Source organism: Equus przewalskii, chromosome 2, assembly GCF_037783145.1.
Source record: "Equus przewalskii isolate Varuska chromosome 2, EquPr2, whole genome shotgun sequence".
Taxonomy (NCBI): domain Eukaryota; kingdom Metazoa; phylum Chordata; class Mammalia; order Perissodactyla; family Equidae; genus Equus; species Equus przewalskii.
Genome location: NC_091832.1, coordinates 2949774 through 2973364, shown reverse-complemented (window position 1 = coordinate 2973364; position 23591 = coordinate 2949774). Strand labels below are relative to the sequence as shown.

At 41.8% G+C, this 23591-nt stretch overlaps 1 protein-coding gene across 4 annotated transcripts in view; it reads right to left on the bottom strand.

The window, feature by feature from the left end:
• Nucleotides 1-23591, bottom strand: part of FYB2 (FYN binding protein 2) — a 116517-nt gene that overhangs the window by 57818 nt on the left and 35108 nt on the right. For all 4 annotated transcript variants that reach the window (XR_011537330.1, XM_070609475.1, XM_070609476.1 and 1 more), the window contains exons 3-4: nucleotides 21572-21757; nucleotides 19766-19799 (exon numbers count right to left, since the gene is read on the bottom strand). Coding sequence is in view for 3 of the 4 variants with exons in the window: in XM_070609475.1 (XP_070465576.1) it covers nucleotides 19766-19799; nucleotides 21572-21757 (220 nt within the window). In the remaining variant the exon portion in view is untranslated. The remainder of the gene's footprint in view (nucleotides 1-19765; nucleotides 19800-21571; nucleotides 21758-23591) is intronic.

The window sequence follows — 23591 nt, the reverse complement described above, 5'->3', positions numbered from 1 at the left end:
GTGGGGATTGTGGATAATATCTTAAAGCACTGAGCAAAGGCATCTGTCAATATAAAATTCTCTTCCAGCTAAATTATTATTCAAAGACAAGGACAAAGATGTTCTCAGAATACAAGTGCGTGCTCTCACCACTCTCAGATGCTTGCTGAAACATTCAGTCAAGAGAAACTGAACTAGTGACAAAGCAGGGCATCAGAAACAATGGTGGTCAAAGAAATTAATAAAGCTATTGGTAAACCTAAATAAATACTGACTGTAAAAAATGACCAATTTGTAGAAGTTGAGGAATAAAGTGGAATGAAAATATTAAATAATAATATGGGAGATAGTGAGAGGGGGCTATGGGAATTATTGTCAGGTCTTTGCGTCATTTAGAAGGATAGAGATTTTAATTAACATTGTTAATTGTGGAGGTCAGAATTTAACTGTAACCACTAAAAAGGATAGAAATAGTAGAATATTTAACTTCTCAACTGGTAGAAGGAGACCATGCAATGAGAAAGCATACTATTAAAAAAAGAGAGCATAAAAGGAGGAAAAAATGCACATAAAGAAATTTCATAGTAAACTTAGAATATATAATGGGAGAAAGTCCAAATAGATCGAGAAGCACAATATATGTACATAGACTAACCTACTCCAACAAAATAGAGAGTGTCTGGCCTGATGTTTTTAAAATCTAGCTAATGCTGCTAAAAAGTGCCAGACAAACCAAAACTCCCGTATGAATGAAGGGAAAAAGCGATGCAAACCGATACTAACCAAAAGAAAGCTCAGGTAGGTATGTTAATATTAGCCCCTACTTTAGCATGACAGGCGTACACACTCAAATTACAGATAAAACAGGGGAAAAAACTAGAGAGAGTTTTGGGTTTTCATAAATCTAAGAAAATGTTATGATCAGCTCTCTGCCAATACATTTGAAATTTTAGGGCAAATTGGCAACTTTATAGAGAAATATAAAATTACCACACAGCCTAAAGAAGAACTAGAAAGACTGGTGGGCCAAAAAACCATTAGAGGACTTGAATCAATATTACACACACCCACTCTCCCCCACCCACTTCCACAGTCAACCCACCTCTCTCCTTTGCTTTCACCAAATAGTTTTATAGGCAAGTTTTAATGAATGGTTTCAGAGAATTAAAAAAAGAAGAAAAGCTATCCCACTCCGTTAAGAGTATAGTATAATTTTGATATGAAAACCACAAAATGACTAAACGATAAAGGAAAAATATAGCCAAATCTCACTTAAATAATTTTAGCCCAAATACTTAAGATACTGGAAAATGAATTAATCAGTAATAACTCAAGAACAACTAAAATTTATTCCAACACTTCAAGAATGGCTCAATATCGGAAAATCTGTCATTACAATGAATCACATTGAAACAATAAAAGAGAAAAAAAAGATTTTTTAATAGCTGCAAAAAAGCATTCCACATAGATAAACTCTCTTAACTAGATTGACCTCCAATGAGTATCATAACGGCAAAGCGTAAGAAAGAGTTAATATCCAAACCACTGAGAACTCCTGTAATAGGAAAAAAACAAATAAACCCATAGGAAATTGTACAAAAGGATATGATAGACATCATAGAAGAGAAAAATTGAATAGTTTATAGGTAAACAGGGAAACAGAAATCAAGACAATGAGAATTTAGTTCACACCCATCAGTTTAGCAAGAACCCTAAAGTGTGAAAACAATATCTTGTTTGGCAAGAATATGGAGAAACAGGAGTTCTTTTTCTGGTTTGAGAGTATGAATCGGCACACACATTCAGGAGGATAATTTTTTTAATATCTAGTAAAACTGAAGTGGTTTATTTACTATTGTTTAGCAATTATACTTTTAAGTAAAAAACCCTAGAGAAACTTGTTTATATTCACCTGGAAATATATGAGGATGATTACAGCAGCAGCATTTGAAAGGTGAAAATGTAAAACAACCTAAATGTCACTCAGTGGAGGAACACATGAACAGACGGTGAAATGTTCAGCAGTGAAATGCACACAACACTGCAATTACAGTGAATAAGCTGGAGTTACAGGCATCAACTTAAATATGAAAATACAGCTTTGAAAAAAATCAAGTTGCAGAAGGATAAAGTAACATGCCATTTTTTTAAAAATGTAAAATATTCTATCTTTAACAGATGTATGTATTTGTAGTTAAAGTATGAGAAATACACTAAATGGATACATGTCGATATTCATGGTAGGAGTTCCCTCTGGGAAAAGGGTATGAAATAGAAGGGGAAGTGAAACAAAGGAGACATCAGCTGTACCCACAACACATGGAAAAAATCACTCCTTCACACCAAACGTGGATAGTAGAGGAGAAAAAACACCCGTAACCCTCCCACCTTGCCATGAGTGAGGGCTTAGCATTCCAGTGTTCTTCCTGACTTTTTCCATTTATGGATATATTTGGAAGCTGAAAATGATGAACACACAATGAAAAGTTGGAATTTTCTTTTCATGTTTTCCCCACTTATTATTATATCATAAGCACATTCTACTCTATTGTTTTCCTTCCTTTGTTTGATCATTTTGGATATTTTCAGGGTTTTTTAAATCATATTCTCTACAATATTTTAAAATCTCTAAAATATTTTTAAAAATAAATTTAAATAAATATGATCTCATATCATTTTCTCTATAATATTAGTTTAAAATATAATATTTTAGACTCAAAATTTTAAATTATAATATTAATAAGAAACAAGTGTGGAAAAGTTGAAAGAAGATTCATCAATTTCTTGAACTACTTTTGTCAGAAATGAATAAATATCTGACTTTAGATATGAATAGTTCATTTTGCTGAAAAGGAAAAATTATGAACTCTAAGGCATCAGGAATTTCTCCCCTCACTATTTTGTTCCCCTCTTCCCTGCAGGAAGTAATCGAGAGAAACTTTCTTAAATTATAGACTACGCCGTGTTCCTCATGCTCCAGTGGCCTAACGAGTCTCATCGAGTCTATGGTAAATTAACTTTACTAACGAGAAATAAGTGTGGAAAAGTTGAAAGAAGATGTCTAATCAATTTCTTGGACTACTTTTGTCAGAAATGAACAAATATCTGACTTTAGGTGATCAGAAAGGATTTCAACCAAATGTTAAAAAAAAAAAGAAAGGGCGTCTTTCAGATCGTTAATGCTAGAAGAGAAAAAAGATATTATAGATGTATTTGAACCTTCCTTTTTGCTCCTGAATGTCTTTTATCTTTTCCCTGGTCCACTAAAACCAGATCTAAGATCTACTTGATTTAATACAGCATGGGTCAACATAAAGAGCTTGGATTGAAGGGAAGAAATAACTCTATGATTTAAATATATTTATGCTTCAATTTCCTTTTTTCTTCTATTTTTTTTTCCTGAGGAAGATTCGCCCTGCGCTAACATCTGTGCCAATCTTCGTCTATTTTGTATGTGGGTCGCCACCACAACTAGGCTGCCAACGAGTGGTGTAGGACTGCGCCTGGGAACTGGGCCTGGGCTGCTAAAGTTGCAGTGAACTTAACCACAAGGCCATGGGGCCAGCCCCGATGCTTCGATTTCTTTGTTTCCACATGTATTTCCAGAACTGCAGGCGTTACCAGGAGGCAGCAGAGAATACCAACAGACCAGGAGCTTGGGGTCAGACAGATCTGAATTTGACTGCTATCTCCTCTACTTTCTATTATGAGGTATTGGATAAATGCTTATAATCTACTTAATCCTCAGTTTCCTACTGTATAAAATAGCAATGATAAAATCTACTTTAAAGGCATATTGTGGATATTGCATGAAGGGTTTGCCCCTGCACATAGGCAGTCCACAAAAGTGTGCTAGTAATATTATTATATTGGAGGACAGATATCATACTATTTACAAAAATAAGTTTTAAGGTTTGCATTTTTGGAAAGTTTCTTTTATCTTTAAAAGTCTCTATCTTTTCTGACTTTCTCATAGAAAACCTCCAGTAACCTAAACACCGCATAATAAAACACTAATGTTTCTCGATAATATCTTCAACATTATCTCTGTTCAAGAAGAAGTAACAGCTCTGAAATGTAAGACAAATGTCAAAGATGATTTACAAAAGCAGGTATTTTCTAATTGTGTTTGGACTCTTGGAAACCTATCTTCAAAATAAACTTTCAAACAAGGGAGGACCCATGACCTCCCGTCATGACTGTTCCCACTTGCCATGTCTATCCCCGGGCCTCAACCCTCCTCTGGAGAATGATCGAGCTGTGTATTATTAGGCCGTACACTCTGGAGAAGTGACTCACACAGTTCATTTAAATGTCTGTTCACTTGGCCCAGCAGTGGACCGCCCGTCACAGTATCAGCTACTGTTTGCTGAGGGTTTCCCGTGCGCTCGGCACTGTACTCTGCTTCATGTCCATCTCTCCCTGACTGCGGGGACTTGAGCCATCGTCTGGGTTCTCAGAGCCTTAATTTCTTCATCAGGTCACTGTGGAGGGTTACTGTGGGAATAACCGAGTTAACACGTGGGAAACGCTTGACGGGTCCACTTCCTTTCTCATCTTCTCCTGTGCTGCCCTACATGAGGGTGAGTCAAAAATGTCACTGCAGGACAGTTCTGGAAATTCTAAAGAAGGACTTGCGTTAAGTAGAAAGATTAAGACTTGAACAGCAAAACTCTTAGCTGTATTTTTGTATTTATTTTATTAAGGGGGTGGACCTAGTTGAAAACCCAGCTTCTTATTCAATGGGCCGCACGTTTGGGAAACAGGGAGAACAGGAGTAGCTTAGCGGCAGGCGCTCTCGGTGACGTTCTGCAGGCTCCTGGTGACCAGGGAGGATGAGACCATCTGACTTCGCAATTACCCAACGTCGCAAACGGGAAAATTCCCATTTCCAATAAATACTTCTTGTAAGACTACCTTCCCCGCAGGACTTCGCCCTAAGAAATCCTTCTCTTGAATGAAACGGTTAGTGATTAGACTTTTAAAAATGACATCCATGCTATCTAAAATGGATCTCCAAATGCACTTGTGCCAGTTTCATAAAAATACCTGATAAATCTTAAAGGACAGCTTTCTCTAATAAACTAGTAAAATTTCCATCTTCTACACATTAGATGGTTGTTGAAAATGAACAGTCAGTGACGCAGTGGAGCGGAGTGGTCAGAAGGAGACACCGGCGTTAGAGAGACGGACGTGGGGCTGAATCTCAGCTTTCCCTGGCTGTGACCTTGGAGGGGAATTGGACCCAAGCCTGTTCTTCCTTTAATCCTCTGCTTTATGAGGACAAGAGGATACAGTTATGCCATGTTTAGTGCAGTGCTTGGTGCAAAGTGTTTACATTTCCACTTCAACTACTACTTGTACTACCATTTCCACTTCCACTACTTCTCCCACCTCTACCACTAGCTCTCCTACTCCCACCATTTTTACACAACACACACTCACATACTTTTGTGGATACATATCTTTGAATATGATACATATATTTTATGTATCACATATACGTGTATATATACACATGTATGAATAATAAATACATGCGTGTGTGAGCCCAATCCTACTACCACATGTTTCATAAGTTTACTAATTCTACCATGACTTCTACAACAACCACAACAACAAACGACAAATACAGTGCCTCCAATGTCACTCAGCCCTGGACACTAGGTAGTTATTTGTTTCTAATTCTTGAATTTATAACCCAGTTCTTTCTGTAAAGAGCCACAAAACTATGATGACTGTGATGGTTAATTTTATGTGTAAACTTGAGTGTCCACAGGACATCCAGATTAAAGATCACTTCTGGGTGTGTCTGTGAGGGTGTTTCTGGATGAAGTTAGCATTTGAACCAGTGGACTGAGAAGGCAGATGGCCCTCCCCACTGTGAGAGGGCATCATCCACTGAGGGTCTGAATAGCACAAAACGTGGAGGAAGAAGGAATTCACTCCTTTTTCCTGCCTCGCTGATTGAGCTGAGACATTTCATCTTATCTTCTCTTGCCCTTGAGCTGGGATTTATGCCATCAGCTCACCTGGAATTACTTCACTGGCTTTCCTGGGTCTCCAGCTTGCAGAGGGCAGATCATGGGACTTCTCAGCCTCCATAAAAGTGTAAGCCCATTCCTCATAATTAACAAATTATGAGGAATTAAAAGCACCAGATACATTATATATATATATGTGTGTAATCTAATATATAAAATGCAAATATATAAATATCCTACTGGTTCTGTTTCTCTGGCAAACCCTAATACAACGACTAAGTAAACATTATTAACGTGCAGCATAACCTCACACAGCATGCCATCTCCCCCAGCCTCACTTGAAATATTATTAGCTCTGAAGCCCTGTTGTCAAATCATTGTTCTCATTCCTAAGGAAGGCACAGAAACAAGAAGAATAGCTAGTAATTATTGAGCGCTTCCTAGGTGCCAGGCACTGTCCCAATTACATGTATCAATTCATTTGATTCTCATTTGCCTCTGTGAAGTAGATATTATCATTCTTTCCACATTCAGATGAGAACACTGAGGATAAGCCAAGGTCATAGAGTAAGTGGCAGAGCAGAGATTAGAAGCCAGGTGTTGGACTCCAGAATCTGGGGTCTTAATCATGATGCTACATACTGTCTCACAAAAGGGAAGTGCCAGTTGAAGTCAAACACAGCAGAGCAGCTCCCACTACAATGGAAGTCACCAAAGAAGGAGGTCATTGGAATAAATAGCAAGGAAGGCCCCAGGTGACTGAACAAACTATTAAGCAAAGTCCCAACAAGAGACAACCACATGTGCTGAAGATGTGAAAGTAGAGAAGCTCTGAGGTTTCTCATTCATTAACTCACATGCTCTCACTCACTCTTTGAACAAGCTATATTCATGCTAATGTTATATAATAACAGTTAACAATCTCAGTTGCACCTTGAGGCATTTTACAGGTGAGGAAACTGAGGCTTGGAGATATTCAGTAACTTGCCCAAGATGGCACCATTGTTAAGTAGCAGGGGTGGGTCCGGAAATCAGGCCTTCTGATTCCTGCTGATTCCCATTGCTCTTTTCCTCTGAACTACAGGTCGCTTTAGAACCAAGGAAAAACTGAAAATGCAAATAATGAAGCACAGGACGATGGTGACGGTCCCTGAGCTTACGAGCGGGTTTTGGATGATATTTTTCAAGATTTTGTTAGCCTGATCCAATGGTTTCACAGATCAGTTCTTCTCTATATTAGTTATTTATATGGGGAAAATGTGACAGGGAAGGTACTATACTTGTCTGTGCTTGACATTATCACCTATGAAATAAGAATAGTATCCTTAACCTGTATCTTGAGGTTAGCCAGCCCTGGTGGTCTGGTCGTTAAGAATTGGCTCTCATCACCACAGCCGGGTTTGTTTCCCAGTCAGGGAACCATGCCACCCATCTGTCAGTTGTCATCCTCTGGTGACTGTGCATCGCCGTGATGCTGAAAGCTCTGCCACCGCTATTTCAAATACCAGCAGGGTCACCCATGGTGGACAGGTTCCAGTGGAGCTTCCTGAATAGACAGACTAGAAAGAAAGACATGGCCACCCACTTCCAAAAAAAATTGTCCATAAAAACTCTATGAATAGCAGCAAAGTATTGTCTGAGACAGTGCCGGAAGGAGAGAGGATGGTGCAAAAAGTCTGGACAGGGTTCTGCCCTGCTGCATGCAGGGGCGCCAGGAGTTGGAATCAACTAAACAGCACTAACAGCAGCAAATTTTGAGGTCAAGGCAGAATCAGTGAAACCACTGGCGAACTTAGGAATGGCTCTGTGAAAGCAGTGACTTCTACTAATGCAACCGCTAACGCAGGTTCTTAATAATCCAGTGGCAACTCTCATAGCATGAAACAAAATGACCTCAAGCCTTCCTTTTCATCATTAAGGTCAACTTTTCAAATGTCCGCATTTCAAATTTCAGGGTGTCTGCTTTGAGGTGGGTCCTAAGATCCACCCCCGTTTGTTTTACAGAGGGAGGTGAGGTCACCCTCTGAGCTAGTGGCAGGCTTTCCTGGGAGTCCTGATGCCCAGGCCACTGCCCATAGTGCTGGACAGACCCTGCTCCTACAAGCAAACTACAGCCCACTGCCGTTTATCAAGCGTTTTGGCATTGCTGGGCACTTTGGAATTGTAGACATTTATCTCAATCCTCACGGCAACCCCAGGAGGTAGAATTTATTGATTTCACCATTTGGTATATGAGGAAATGGGAGGCCCAGAGACATTGAATAATTATTCTAAGATCATACAGCTAGCCTGTGTAGCTCAAAATGTGACTCCAAGGCTATCTGACCCAAAAGTCTATGCTCTTAACCCCTTATAACACACTCTCTGCATCTTCTGATTGTAGATATCGCTACGCCACTCAGCTTAAACAAGCTTCAGTTACACAGCTGGTAACAAAAGACGTTTTAGATCCTCTCCCTGCTTTCGAAGAATTTATAATTTAGACAGGGAGGTGAGGTCCACCCAGGAAACTGGAAAATAACAAGCACAGACTGTATATAAGGGAGTCTCAAGCTAAAGTACCGTCTGAGTCCATTCTGTTATTCAGCCCACATCTGTTGAACTATTATGATGTGTTTCACTGCCCTGCGCACACTCCTGACCCCCCACATGCCAATCACATCAGATTACCCACCATGTTTCCTGCCTCTGGGCTTTTGTATATGTGGTTCCTCTGCTTGAAATATCCTCACCACCAAAGTCCTCATCACAAACTCCTACTTATTCTGTAACACACTGATTAAGTGACATTCTCCCTTGTCCTTCTACCATCTATTCTCCACACAGCAGCCAGGGCTATCTTTCAGAAAGATAATTTAGATCTCGTCACAGTCTGGCTTCAGACTCTCCAGGGGCTTACTAGGATTCTTAATTAAAAACAACTTCCTGGGCTGACCCTGATGGTTTAGTGATTGAGTTCCACATGCTCCACTTTGGCGGCCCGGATTCAGTTCCCAGGTACAGACCTATACCGCTCTGTTAATGACTGTTCTGTGCTAGCGGCCCATGTATTAAAAATGGAGGAAGATTGGCATGGATTTAGTTCAGGACAAATCTTCCACAGCAGAAAAACCAAAAAACCCAAAAAAACCCTTCCTTTCTCATTAGACTCTAACTACGCTAGCGTCCTTTCTGTTTTGCAAGGATGCCATACTCTCTTTCTCCTTGAGGACTTTGCAAATGCTCTTCCTGCTGCCTGGAATGAATGCTGTGTGGCCAGCTCCTTCTCAACAATGAGGTCTCACCTTAGACGACCCTTCAAGAACATCTTTCTGTTGCTACCTTTTCCAAGTAGCCCTCCTCTCCACCTATTTCTAACTACCATAATCCTCTGCTTTATACCATTCTTTGTAGTTGCCATAATCTTTAAATGATTTCATTATTATTTTCTTTAGTTCAATTTTGTGTCTTGCTCTGGAATCTTGTCTCTCACTCACTGCTATGTCTCCAGTGATTAATACAGGGCCTGGCACATTACAGGTTCCCAGACACTTGGATCCTTCTCTTATGCTTGCAGAAATACTGGAAAGCCCTATAAGGACAGGTAGATGATGTCACATCATTAGTTTTTTTCATTGAGCTCCTCCTCTGTGCCAGGCACTGTTCTAGAATAGAAAAGCAAATAATAGACAAGATCCTTGAACCCAAGACTCTTATGGTCTAGAATAATAATTGAAAATAAACAAGGAGAATAAATATTATCATTTGAAGCATTAATAAACACTAACAGGAGAAGAAAGTAGGCTTATATATGGAGTAGACAGTATCTTGGAAGAGGAAGCATGAGCTAAAGTCAGGGAGGCCAACATTGAAGCATTTACCATTACCTTACCTGACATCATTATTTGCTTATTTGTCTTTCTTCCCAATTAAAATGTATACTCCATGAGGGCAGAGACTTTGTTTTGTTATCTGTTGCACTACCAGCATCTAGAACAATGTCTGTACATACTTGGGGCTCAATAAATATTCACTGAATGAATGAATGAACAAACGAATGAATGGATCCTGTATGAGAAGGAGCCATCAGGTGAAGTTCTAGGAGAAGACCATTCTACACACAGAGAAAAGCAAGTATTTCCACTTGGTAAGAACATGCTTGCTGTGTTTGAAGAGAAGCCAAAAGGCCAGTCAGCGGACTAACAACAGTGAACGAGGGAAAGAAGGGGCTGGGAGAGGAGAAGAGAGCGGCCAGGAGATATGGGACTTTCTTGGTTCTGGCAAAGAGTCTGGGAGTTTTGAATTTTATTCTAAATGTAAAATGAAGGCAAAGTGCTCCATGATTAGTTTGATTAAATAAATATTTAATTCAAAGTGTAAAGGGTCCACAGAAGAAGGGGAAGAGAGGAGAGCGCCTTCCGTGGAGGCTAAAATAAGAAGGACAAGCTTCTTGGCAGAGCATCACTTGCTGGACGCTGGACTAAGAAGCAGAGGAAAGAGGAGTTCATGTGGGTCCGTAACTTCACATGGCAGGAGCCTTTATGTAATACGCAAGGGCAACTGATCAGCTCAGATTGTTCTAACTATTTAGCTTTGCTTATTGTTAGAAGGATGTGATATCGTATATGCAAATCGACGCAAAATAGACAGATAACAGAGTCTTGGAATGTTTTCCTTAATTACGTAAAAGTTCCCGGGAGGTAATATTCTATCTGTCCATCCTTCTCCCCATTCATCTGTTTATCCGTCTCTCCATTGGTCCATTATTTACTTAGTCACTAAATAATGACTTGCATGTCTACTTTCTAGGGAAACAAAGGTGAAAAAGACAGATGATCCCTCCTCCCATGGGGTTTACGGTCTAATAGAGATCTCCCCAAATCCTTTCTGTTGGAAGAATTCTGAGACAGGATAGCGTAGCTGAAAGTCTTCATACACATACAGCCCTGAGCTCCTATCCTGGATAAGCTCTGTGTTACCTGGTACTTCAGGGCAAGTCACGAAACGTCTTTGAGCCCTGATTTTTCATCTACAAAAGAGGAAACTCTGCCCTCCTGAATGGGTGTGGGGCTAAAATGAGCCTAGCTGATGCAAAGGGCTAAGCAATGCCCAGCATGTGGCCACACTCAAAGATTAGTTTCCATTCAACCTTTCTGAATATACCTATGTACCAAAATAGGCTTCAAGTCTGCAACTTGTCTGATTTCTTTCTAAATCATGACTTTTCCCAGCATATCATTAGAACGCCACTAAAGAGAGGCGGCAAGGCTTGGCTCCAAATGCTTTCATACTTTAGCTCCACCCTGGCCAGCTTCCCTTACGTAGATCTTTCTGCAGACCGAAAATGAAACCCTGAGGTAGGCGTTCAAGAACACCTGCCTGGAGAACGTCCAGGCTCAATTTGTAGAGCAGGCCATGAGTCTTTTAAACCTTGCCCTCTTTTATCATAGGCAACGATCCCATGTGAATCCACAGTAAGGCAGCCTGGGCGTGGTGGCTGAGAGGCTGTGCTCTGGAGCCAGGCTGACAAGGTCAAACGCTGGTGCTGCCGATCCAGTGGCTTCACCCTGGATTACTCAACTTCACTCTGGTCAGAGTCCGCAAACCACTTGCTTCATGGGGTGGTTGTAGTTGGGAGTTTTAAAATGAGAGAGTGGACATAAGTATCGGGCAGAAGGCTTTGTCTATGGAAAGTGTTCAATAAATAGAATCTCTAGATGATTTTTTTTAAAGGAGGAATACTTGAAAATATGAAAAAAGACGGAACCCCTAAGTAAATCCACCGCTCCTACCACGATTGCCCTTGTGAAAGGCAGGCCAAACAGTGGACTTGTTGTGTCTCTGAAGCCCAATTAAAAAGAATAATAGGAAGTTATTGAAGTGGCTTGAGCTGAAGCCACCTGAACGTTCTGGGTCTAAAACCTCACAAGGCACAGGCTTAAAAAATTTCCTTCTCTTCTTTCTTGCTCTCTAGCAACTTGATTTAGCACTCTGGGATCTTGGGGCGCACTCTCATCTTCCAGATATCATTACGAGGACCCTGGTTTCCTGTTGGTCAATCAGAGCAGGTCTATACTATCTTAATTAGTTAAAATGCATCCATTCAGGAAAGAGCGCCATAGTTGCAAACAATTTAAAAACTAGCCTTTAAAGGCTCTGGTCTCACATGTGCAAAGGCAAAATCACATGCTTGTTTTGTTTCTTATGTGAAAATCAACCCCAAATAGCTTTCAGGAAGGGTCAGTCTTGTCCTGAGCGCTGATAATGTGCCAAGCACTCCACATATGTTAACATCAACACTGATGGAAACAGCAAGGCACCTAGGAGTTGTCCTCGATTCCTCTCTTGCCCTCACTCACATCTCACTCTGCGCAGTTGATCCAGTGATTGCTGGCTTTCCTCCAAAACATAACTTGAATCCATTCATTCTTTTATCTCCATTTCTACTACCTTGTCCATGTCAAGTTATGTAACCTCTCTGTGACTCAGTTGCCTCATCTATAACATGAGATATCTTCATCTACTTCCTAAGATTGTCATAAACGGAATCATACATGTACTTAGAACAGACACTATATAAGTGTCGATTGCTATTTTCAATGTATTGTCATTGTTTTGTTATTGCAATGGCTTCCTAGGCTATCTTCCTGTTTCCACCTGTTTCCCCACTAAATTTATTATTTATACAGCATCTAGAGTGATCTTTACAAAATAAATGTCGGCTCTTGTAACTGCCTGGCTTAACACTCTCCTACAGATTCCCAATGCATTCAGAGCAAAATCCAGATTCATCCATGGCTCACAGGAATCAGCACCACCATTCCCCTAGCACACTGTGGTTTAGCTGCGCTCCCCTCCTTTCTGGGTCTTTAAACACGTGGAAGGTGGTTCTCCCTTGAGAGTTTGCACCAGCTGTTCCCTCTCCTGGAATGTTCTTCTCCTAGACTTTCCATGGCTGAGTCCTCACCATTCAGGTCTCAACCCAAATGTTACCACCAATCCCTAGTTACTGTCTTAATACTGTTTGAAAATTTTTTATAGCACTTACCACAATCCAAATAAGGACTATAGATGCATTTCATTTGGCCACAGTGTCATCTTTCTGTTATTATCATTATTTTACTTGAAAGCCTCAGGTCAGGCATTTATTCTCCAATTTCACAGGATCCACTCTTCCCAGTTGCCTAACACAGGCCCTAGACACGGTCACATATTCTGCCCAGGCCCAGGGGTACTTGTGTGCCCTGCTCTGTGTAGGGTAAAAAACACCAAAAACACAAATGCAAAGGCATGTTCCAAAGTATTAGATTGAAAGAGGTCATCCAGATTCAAAACAGGCTTATATTATCTTTTAAAGACTATCACCAAAATGAAAACACAAAATTTAAAAGTTCAGGAGAGGGACCGGCCAAGTGGCATAGTGGTTGGGTTTGGCACCCTCCACTTTGGCGGCTCAGGTTTGCAGGTCAGATCCCAGGCGTGGACCTACACCACTCGTCAAGACATGCTGTGGTGGCATCCCACATACAAAATGGAGGAAGATGGGCACAGATGTTAGCTCAGGGCCGATCTTCCTCAAACAAGAAGAGGAAGATTGACAACAGGAATTAGCTCAGGGCCAATCTTCCTCACCAAAAACAAAAGTTCAGGAGAGAAAATGATGGACTCCTGGATCCACCCAAAGACCCTCATCTGAGAAACATTATACTGCCTGAATCTTTTCTACTCCTGAAATAAACAGCCTCTTCCTTCCTTAGAGTCTGAGTCAGAGATTCCCTGAGTCAGAACTAACTTCTGACACTTCTTAATGGGAGAAAAGCCATATTTATAGCTAATGAATAAAATATTAGCTGGCTGTGCTAAGGACTGACAAAGATCCAGCTGCTGACTCCTGCCCTGGGACTAACTTGCTTTGCTCACACAAATAAGGGCTGTTTATTCAAGAAGGATGCCAGCCAGCTTGGTTCACATGAGAGAGTGATGACAAAGAATAATCTCCAGAGAGTCCTTTCACTGTTCGAAACTGAGGAGATACTAATACTCCAGAGATGACAAGGGATAGAGAGGCCAAGGGTTGAGGAGAGTAAGACTCACTGAGCATATTCTCTGTACTCTGTGCTTTATATAATTTATCGCATTTAGTCTTCATGACAACACAATGGAGTAAATATTATTGGGTCCACTTTACAGATGTGTATGTCAAAGCTCCGAGCTGTTAAATGACTTGTCTAATGTATAGAGGAGGGGTTAAAACTATGCTAATCTGAGTGCAGACATGTGCTTGTTCCATTACCCAATGCTGCTTCTCATATTTAACGCACAATACGAAGAAGCTCAGAAATGAAAATGGCTATTGTAAATGCACTGAGTTCCTTTAAGATGATTAAAATATATATCTATAGAAACACAGCTAAACTACAAAGACTACTGTTTTGTGAATGGTGAGTTTCAGTTTAGAGAAGAACGTAGTCCTTAGATGTCTTAAGAACTATCATGTAAAGAAGAAGTAAAGAGAATGTCTATTGTACCAGCAAGTAGACCTTGGACAGCTGGTTGGGAATCTAGGGTAGGGAGCTCACTTTTTTTTCTAGCTTAACTTGAAGGACTTTTGGGAAAACAAACAACCAAGTATGTGAGCATACAGGTAAATATGTTTGTCTACTTTGTACACTTCTTAACGTATATAAGAGCACTTGGCATATGGTAGATGATCAACAAATATGTATTGAATGAATAAAATCTGCCCCCACAAAGAAAAACAGTGGACTCTGGGTAATGAGCTCCCCATCAACGGATTTTTGAAGAGACTAAGGTTTCAATCAAGGATTCCTGCCCTTGGTGGGAGGTTATATAATAGCTAAGCAGTCCTTGTTGAACACTCTCTAGATGCTAGGCACTGTGCTAAACACTTTACAATCATTGTTTCATTTAACCCTCACCACAACTCTATCAATATCCCACTTTACGAAAGTAGAGACAGGTTTGTAGAGGTTAAGGCACTTCTCCGAGGTTAGACAGGTGTTAAGTGGTAGAGCTTGGATTAAAAAACCTAGGCTTTTGTTGACACTATGCTATGTGGCCTGACTGCATCAGATAATCACCAGGGCCCATTCCGGTAATGAGATCTTACCTATTCTATTTCTAATCTAGTATCTGTATTGAAGATTAATACCATGAACATGGAAGATGTTCTTCCCAAACAAGTGCCAGTTCTCATGGAAGTTGTATCTAAGGCTGCTCAGCATCAGGGCATTTACTTGTTCAAACTAACTTATTGTTGACAAGATAAAGTCCCAACTCCTTAGCATGGCACTTAATGCACTTTAGGATCCAATCCTGTCTCTTATTTTGTACATCAGAATACGTTTTTGTCTGCTTATTTCCTACTCCTTATTACCACTGCCTTGCTTTCAATCATACTTTATCTTTATAGTGAATATCCAATGGTCCATCCATCCATCCGTCCATCTTTCCATGCATCCATTCATCCACTAACCAACTATGGTCACGTGTCGCTTAGCGATGGGGATATGTTTGAGAAATGCGTCATTAGGTGATTTCATCGTTGTGCAAACATCACAGAGTGTGCTCACACAAACCTAGATGGTGTAGCCTACTACACGCCTAGGCTATGTGGTGCGAACCTTATGGGACAACTGTTGTATATGTGGTCCGTCATTGACCGAATGTTGTTGTGTGGCACATGACTGTACAAGTTAGGAATGTGGTTATTTCTGGGAACCATACCCGTGCTCTCACCCACATTACAGTCTCACAAGAGGGAACAAGTAAGTAAGCCTATTCAATTATGACCCATCATTGCAGAATGCATCTCAAGTTCTTTCGTCTTCTATGAGGCTTCCCCTGATTATCTTGCTCCCTCTTCATCTCTTTTGCTTTGCATTCTTGCAACACCATGGCCCATATCATAATTGAGGGACAATGAACCTCATTTCAATGACAGTTAGGTTCTAAAATCAGTGTGAGAGGGCAGAATCATCAAATTTCCCTTGTAAATCCCTTAGGGAGAAGTTGTCACACTAGAGGCTACTGTTTCCCAATACTTGCCCATCACAGCAACTTTATCCCCCACGTTGAAAAGAGTTCCTGTGTCTTTGATTAAAATACCAGAGAAGAAGTTGGCTTAGTTTAGAGCTAAGCTGTAGGACAAATGTATATCCAGCTAAACACTACAATCATAGCACACTCACACTCACTCTGAGATGCTCACAGGATGTGAGGCATGAGGGGACCAAGACCAACTCAGAGCACAGCAGCTGCACTGTCCCCGCAAACCATCACACTGGAGCCCATGCTCAATGAATAAATAGTGCAAATCAGCACCTGAGCTGTCTAAATTGTCTTGTTCACATAAATGCACGTAGAATGCAGCTCCACTGACCTACCTTGCACCGGCATTTAACTCTTTCAAATAGACAAGTGAGATAGGAGTTCCTGGAGCTCGCAAGGCATGTCTGGCACCACACAGTCAGCTCCTTGTTGAACAGGATTTTCTTATCTCTTCCTTGGTGGACAAGATCCTCCGTGAATCGGTTTCTGTCTACGTCTGCAATCCCATTTCTTTCCATTCCTTACTATACTTTCTACGCTGTAATTCTCCCCAATTATTTCTGGTTTCCACAGATAAGACATGTCACTTCACATCTCCTGCCTGTGCCTGCAGTGCCCCTTCGCATGTTATCCGGCAAATGTTTCCCTCCACTCTCATTTCAAATGTTTCCTCTTCAGTGATAGGTTGATCGGATTAATGTTCCTATTCTCCACCTCTTCTGATCCCGACCCTTTGCCACATAAATTTTTGGTGCCCTCCCCCTCTGACTCTGGGCTTGGCCACGTGACTTGCTTTGATCAACAGATGTTAGCAAACACAATACAGCAGAGACTTGAATGTGCTTACACAATTTGGCTTTTTTTTTTTTTTTTTTTGAGGTCACATTGGTTTATAACATTACACAAATTTCAGGTGTACATCATTGTATTTCAACTTCTGTGTAGACTGCATTGTGCTCACCACAAAAGTCGAGTTTCCACCTATCACTGTACACATGTCCCCATCTCCCCCTTTTGCCCTCCTGCCACCCTCTTCTCCTCTGGTAATCACCAATCTGTTCTCCGTTTCTATGTGTTTGTTTGTTAATCTTCCACACATGAGTGAAGTCATACCGTAATTGTCTTTCTCCATCTGACTTATTTCACTTAGCATAATACCCTCAAGTTCTATCCATATTGCTGCAAATGGCAAGATTTCATCTTTTTTTTATGACTGAATGGTATTCCATTGTATTTATATACCACATCTTCTTTATCCATTCATCCATTGATGGGCACTTAGATTGCTTCCAAGTCTTGGCTATTGTGAATAATGCTGCAATGAACATAGGGGTGCATATATCTTTTCAAATTAGTGTTTTCATGTTCTTTGCATAGATAACCAGAAATGGAATAGCTGGGTCATATGGCATTTCTATTTTTAATATTTTTGTGGAATCTCCATGCTGTTTTCCATAGTGGATGCAACAATTTACATTCCCACCAGCAGTGTACAACGGTTCCTTTTTCTCCACATCCACTCCAACACTTGTTATTTCTTACCTTTTTAATAATAGACATTCTGACAGGCATGAGGTGATATCTCATTGTGGTTTTGATTTGCATTTCCCTAATAATTAGTGACATTGAACATCTTTTCATGTGCCTGTTGGCCATCTGAATATCTTCTGTGGAGAAATGTTCATATCTTTTGTCCATCTTTTGATCAGGTTGTCTGTTTTTTTATTGTTGAGTTGTATGAATTCTTTATATATTTTGGATATCCACCTCTTATTGGATACGTGGTTTGCAAATATCTTCTGCAATTGGGCTTATCTTGCTTGTTTGCTGTGACTGCTAGGAGAACGTTCCTGGGCTAGCTTGCTGGTACATGATGGACTGTGCTAAGTCAGGTTGCCTCAGTCGTCCCACTCAAGGCAATCCCATATCAGTCAACAGCAAGCTGACCCCCAAACATGCAAACAACCCCAGCCAATATCAGCAAAGCTGTCTACGTAGTCCGCAGTTGACTGCACACATATGAGCAAGCCCAGCTGAGAGCTGCCCTGATCAGCTGAACCCCACATTCATGGTATTTGCTCCTGAAGCTTTATTGTCTTTTATTATGTAGTATTACTGTAGCAATAGATAAGTGATACATCTTCTATAAAGACTTTCCTGATTCTCCCAAGAGAAGGCGACCACTCCCTCATTTGTGCAACCTCTGAATCTTGTACCTCCCTCTATTACAAAACTTAACACTCTCTACCATTATAAACATTTGATGAATGAATAAGTAATATGATTATGTATTTTTATGTTTGGTTCTCCTTCTAAGACTGACCTTCTTGAGAACAGGAAATCTTTGTGAGGGAGGTGAGGTGGTATAGTCAAAGTAGTTTGGGCATCCCTGTTGGTACAGCCATAATGGAAAACAGTATGGTGCTTCCTCAAAAAATGAAAAATTGAACTACCATATGATCCAGCAATCCTGCTCCTGGGTGTATATCCAAAGGAATTGAAATCAGTATCTCAAAGAAATATCTGCATTCTCATGTTTATTGCAGTATTATTCACAATAGCCAAGATATGGAAACAACCTAAGTGTTTGTCAACAGATGAATGGATAAAGAAGATGTGGTATAATACACAATGGAATATTACTCAGCCATGAGAAAGAAGGAAATCCTGCTGTTTGCAACAACATGGATGGACCTTGACGGCATTATGCTCAGTGAGATAAGGCAGACAGAGAAAGACAAACGTTGAATGATATCACTTATATGTGGAATCGTAAAAACTGAACTTGTGAAAACAAAGAGTAGAATGGTGGTTACCAGGGCTAGGAGGTAGGGAAATTGCAGATGTTGCTTAAGGGTACAAACTTGCAACAGTAGATAAGTTCTGGAGGTTTAATGCACAACATAGTGATTATAGCAAAAAAAATAAAATACTGTATTATAAACTTCAAAGTTGCTAAGAGACTAGATCTTAACTGTTCTCAACACAAAAAAGAAATCAGAATTATGTGAGCTGATCAAGATATTGGCTAATGCAGCAATCATATTGCAATATGTAAATGTGTCAAACCAACATGCTGTGCCCCTCAGACTTACCCAGTGTTATATGTCAATTACGTCTCATTAAAAGAATATATAGTTTGGGCACCTCTGGGTTGGAGCCATGGCTCTGCACATGGCAAACTGTCTGAGCCCAAGTGTCTTTGGCTGTACAATGAGGACAGCGGCAGCCACTCTGCAGCCTTCTTGAGAAAAGGCAACGAGAAAATCTGTACAAAGTAGCCGGCTCAACGCCTGACATCAAAGGGAGCAACAGACAGTATTTGGTTGAGTGACTTAATGAACTGATACTTTCAAGGCAAAATTCTTAGAAGGTATGCACCAAAAATAGAAGGTCCTTTGTCCCATTATCAATTGCTAACATCACACCAGCTGCCCACAGCGTTCTGTGGCCTCTAATTCGACTTGTTACCATGGAAGCCAATGTTTCAATTTACTGAACTCAACTGCATAATAAATAAAAGGACCTTTGAGGCCGGTCTTTGCAAGTGAACCTCAGCTTGGTTGGTAAATGCAGTTTATTTAATCCCTCATTTAAAATAAAGTTGCAGTTTGTTGCGTATAAATCAGCTCTTCCTGCAACCCTTCTGAGACATCCAGACACCTGGCTTGTGCTAGCTGTCCGCTCTTGGGCGGGCTCGGCAGCCCGGCTGGTGGGCTCCCCTCCTGCACAGTTAAGAACCAGGTACTCACCTCCCTGGAGGCAGGTCACCTTCTTCCACGGCGTCTGCAAGGGCAAGAGGCAAAGTGAGAAAGAGGTGTTATCGGAGCCTGAGGAAAGCAAATATGTTAGTGCAACGACCTGACCCCGAGACAAAGTGAGGAGTGGCAACTGCCCTCTGCCCCAAGCCTCTCCCCCGACCCCTGCCCGGGCACCCAGGCCACTGCCCCTCCTGCACCGCAGCACTCACCCGCCCCGTATGGTGCTTATTTATGGTGTATGCTCTTGTGTTAGACTCTGACCTCCCTGAGCCCCGGAACTTCTGTGGGCTTTCTCTCTTGATCACTTGTGTCTATCACAGGGCCCGGCAAAGAGAGTGTAGCTGCTCAATGCCTGCCTGATATCACTTTTTTGAGGGCTTACTGGTATGCCAAGTCACTTTCCGTGACTCATGTCATTTATCCTCACAATCATCCTATGAGATGAGTGTTACTGTCATCCCCATTTTACAGATGAGGACAACGAGGCTCAGAGAGTAACATGCTCATGCTCAGACTTACAGAGCTGCTGAGTGGGGAGCTGGGATTTACAAAGCCCATGTTATTACAAAAGACTTAGTACTTTGTTCTCTGTTCTCTGACAACCTTCTTCCCTCTCAGAGAGATGGTCTTAGGCCTGAATTATTTAATGTTTATAAAAATCACACTTAGCTTTCTCTGATATGGAGGCGGCCGTATTATTCAAGTATACTTCTAAGAGCTCTACTTGTCTATACAGAGTTTTCTTTCAGGACAAGACTTAAGATGACTTGTAGCAATGGTTCTCAAAGTGTGGTCCCCGGGCCAGCAGCATCAATACCCCCTGGGAACTTGTTCAAAAGCAAATTCTCAGGCCCCCAACCCAGACCAGCTGAATCAGACACTCTGAGCTTGGGGCCCAGTCACGTGTGTTTGAACAAGTCCTCTAGGTGATTCTGCTGCATGCTGAAGTTTGAGAAACACTGAGTTAAAGAAATTTAACCATGAGGTTGCCCAAAGCAATCAAAGCAGCAATCAATGAAGTAAGAATCACTGAACTAAGAATTAGCTCTCTCAGGGACCATCCACCGGCGCTCACCGCCACAGTAAACAAATGTGAACACTGCACTACATACCGCCCCAAGGGGTCGCTCACTCATGTGTCATCACAGCAAACATAGCAAGGCTGTATAAAATGTCAACAGGATCAGACTGGGGGGGAGGGGGAGTGGAGAGGGCATAAGGCGGTGTTCCTTTCCAGAGGAAGACCCCAAATGTCTTCCAAGGATGCTTTGGTTCCTGGAGAGGACCGGGTGGTGGGGTGGGGGTGGCACAGGAGTGGGGGGTCCCTCATTTATTTACTGGAGGCAGATCATGGAGGCCTGCGGGACCTGTAACGATCGCAGGTTAAGTCCACACTGACCTTCCTCCTTTTTCCCTCCCTCCCCCTCTTCCACGGCACTGGTTGTGTTGACAACACAGGCTTTGTAGGGAGCACAAAGGCTCCCTGCCTTCCCGCCTGGCTACTTTTCCTTTTCTTCCTCTTGGATAGATTCCCAGTGATCAAATGCCCTGCTCTCAGGGGAAGCCGGCTGGCCCAGCAGCGATAAGGGGCCAATTCCCGCAGATCTGTCATTACTTGGGCAAGCTGCCACGGCCTCTACGTGAGAACAAGCAGTGATAGATGTCCGGCCCTGCGGAAAAGCAGTTCGGCACCGTCACCTGGGAGATGACGTGGAGAGGGAGGTGACTGGGGGTGCAGACACTGGAGCCCTGACTCCCACTGGCTGGCTGCATGTGGGGCCTTGTGCATTGGCTTACCTTCCCTGTGGGTCCTGGGTGCAGCCGCTGTCCGCCTCCGCCTCCGCCTCCGCCTCTGCCTCTGGAAGTCCTGGAGGTTCACCAGCGGGGGCTTGGGTGGCTTTCGGGGAGGTGGACCCAGGGACTCCACGGAAGGCAGTGGCTTCGTTTTGGGAAGTTGGTGATGCCTGACATCTGGCTGTTTTTCTGAGCACAAATAGTCCAAAATATAGGTTATTATTATTTCCGTTTTGTGGCTTGTTGGGTGAAACTGATGAGTTTCTTTGCTTCAGTCTCACTCTCTGCAATCTATTCTCCACCTAGTAGCTAGTGTCCTGACCAAAATGCAGATCTGATCTTGTCACCATCCTGTTGCCCAGAGGACGAATTCCGATCTCCTCAGCATGACAACCACTCACTCCTCCTCAGCACGGAAACACCAGGCAGCCCCAGTCTCCATTTCCAGGTCCTTTTCTTACCACCATTTACCATCCTACTTCCCCACCTTGAGCCCAGACATCTTTCACTCACAGCACTTGCTTCTCAGTTTTCCAGATTTGATTTTAAAAGTCTTAAAAAGCTCTCATATATCCAAAATTTCATTCATGCCATTCTGGTTCTGGAATGCCGTTCCCTCACTTCTCTCTTGGCGAACTTTGACTTATTCCTTAAGGCCCTGCTCCGATGACACCTCCTCTAGGAAGCTTGTCTTGCTTTCTACCAGAAATCAAGGCCAGAATCAACCACTGTCTGTTTTGTATCCCCATAGCACATCATTAACATGGTGCTGTGGCATATTGGAGGGCTGGTCCGTCTTCCCACTGAATGTAGGCTCCTTGTGGGCAGGGACTAGGCCATATTGATCTCCTGGCACCAAGCACAGGCCCTGCTTCAGAGGAAATGGACAAGGACTCTTCTCTGAAAGGACTTTCAAGCACTTATGGTGGGCTAACAACATGGGCGCCATGAAGAGGAGAAAGACTGGATCTCTGATTTCCAGGGCTCATAGCCTAGGACAGGCTCCAGGCTGACTCAGTGGTACCTGGGCACCTGTGGATTTTGTGTCCCGGAATTTCATATATTTTATCCTTCTGCACTAATAAGCCAAACTCCAGCAGCAATTTCAGTATTATATATGAAAATCAAGTCTGCCTCTTATACTGATGATAGCATGAAACCTTGTATTATTCAAGTGCCTAGATTTTTGACTCACATCACACAGTGGTTGACTACATGGTAAAACTAAAGAAGTTGGCTAGTGTCTTACAAATACCTCAGTGCAGCTTCCTCCAAGCCCTGCTGACCTCTGCCAGTGGGGAGGGGGCTTCCCTCTTGCCTTGCCAGCAGGGGTTACATCACTCAGGGCCAAAGCTCCTCTCTTCCTGGCTTTAATTATAAGTCACAATGTCAGAAATTTCAGTCTTTATCAAGTTAAGGAGAAGACATAGTGAAAATGAATGATCACTTGCTAAGTGAGCTCCTGCTTTTCACCAGGCACTGTGCTAAGCGATTTACATGGGTTATCTCATTTAATCCTCTCAACAGCTCCAGCAGGCAGGTAAGTAATCCATCCGTTTTTCTTTCCTCACATCTATCCTTCATCCCATTCATCCTCTCTTCCTTCCCATCCCTTCATCAATAATTATTTATCTACTATATTCCAGGCATTGTTCCAGGGGCTGGGGATAGAGTTGAAGAAAAAGAACAGATATAGTCCTAGCCTCAGGAATTTTCAGTCTAATAGGAAGAGACTGATGATAAACATGTAAACAAATATACAAGATAATTATAGAGATCTGTCAGTTCTATAAAGGAAATAAACCAGGATGATATGAAAGAGTGTGAATGCATGGAGGTGAGGTAGTGGTCTTTTTAGAAAGAGAGGCCAGGGAAGGTTTATCTGGGAAAGTGTCATTTGAACTGAGACTTAAATGCACACGTAAAAAGGTCAAAGCAAAGAATTTTCTAGGAAGAGGGAACAGCAAGTGTAAAGGTCCTGAGTTATAACAAAATCTATTTAAAGAACAGCAAGAAATCCAGT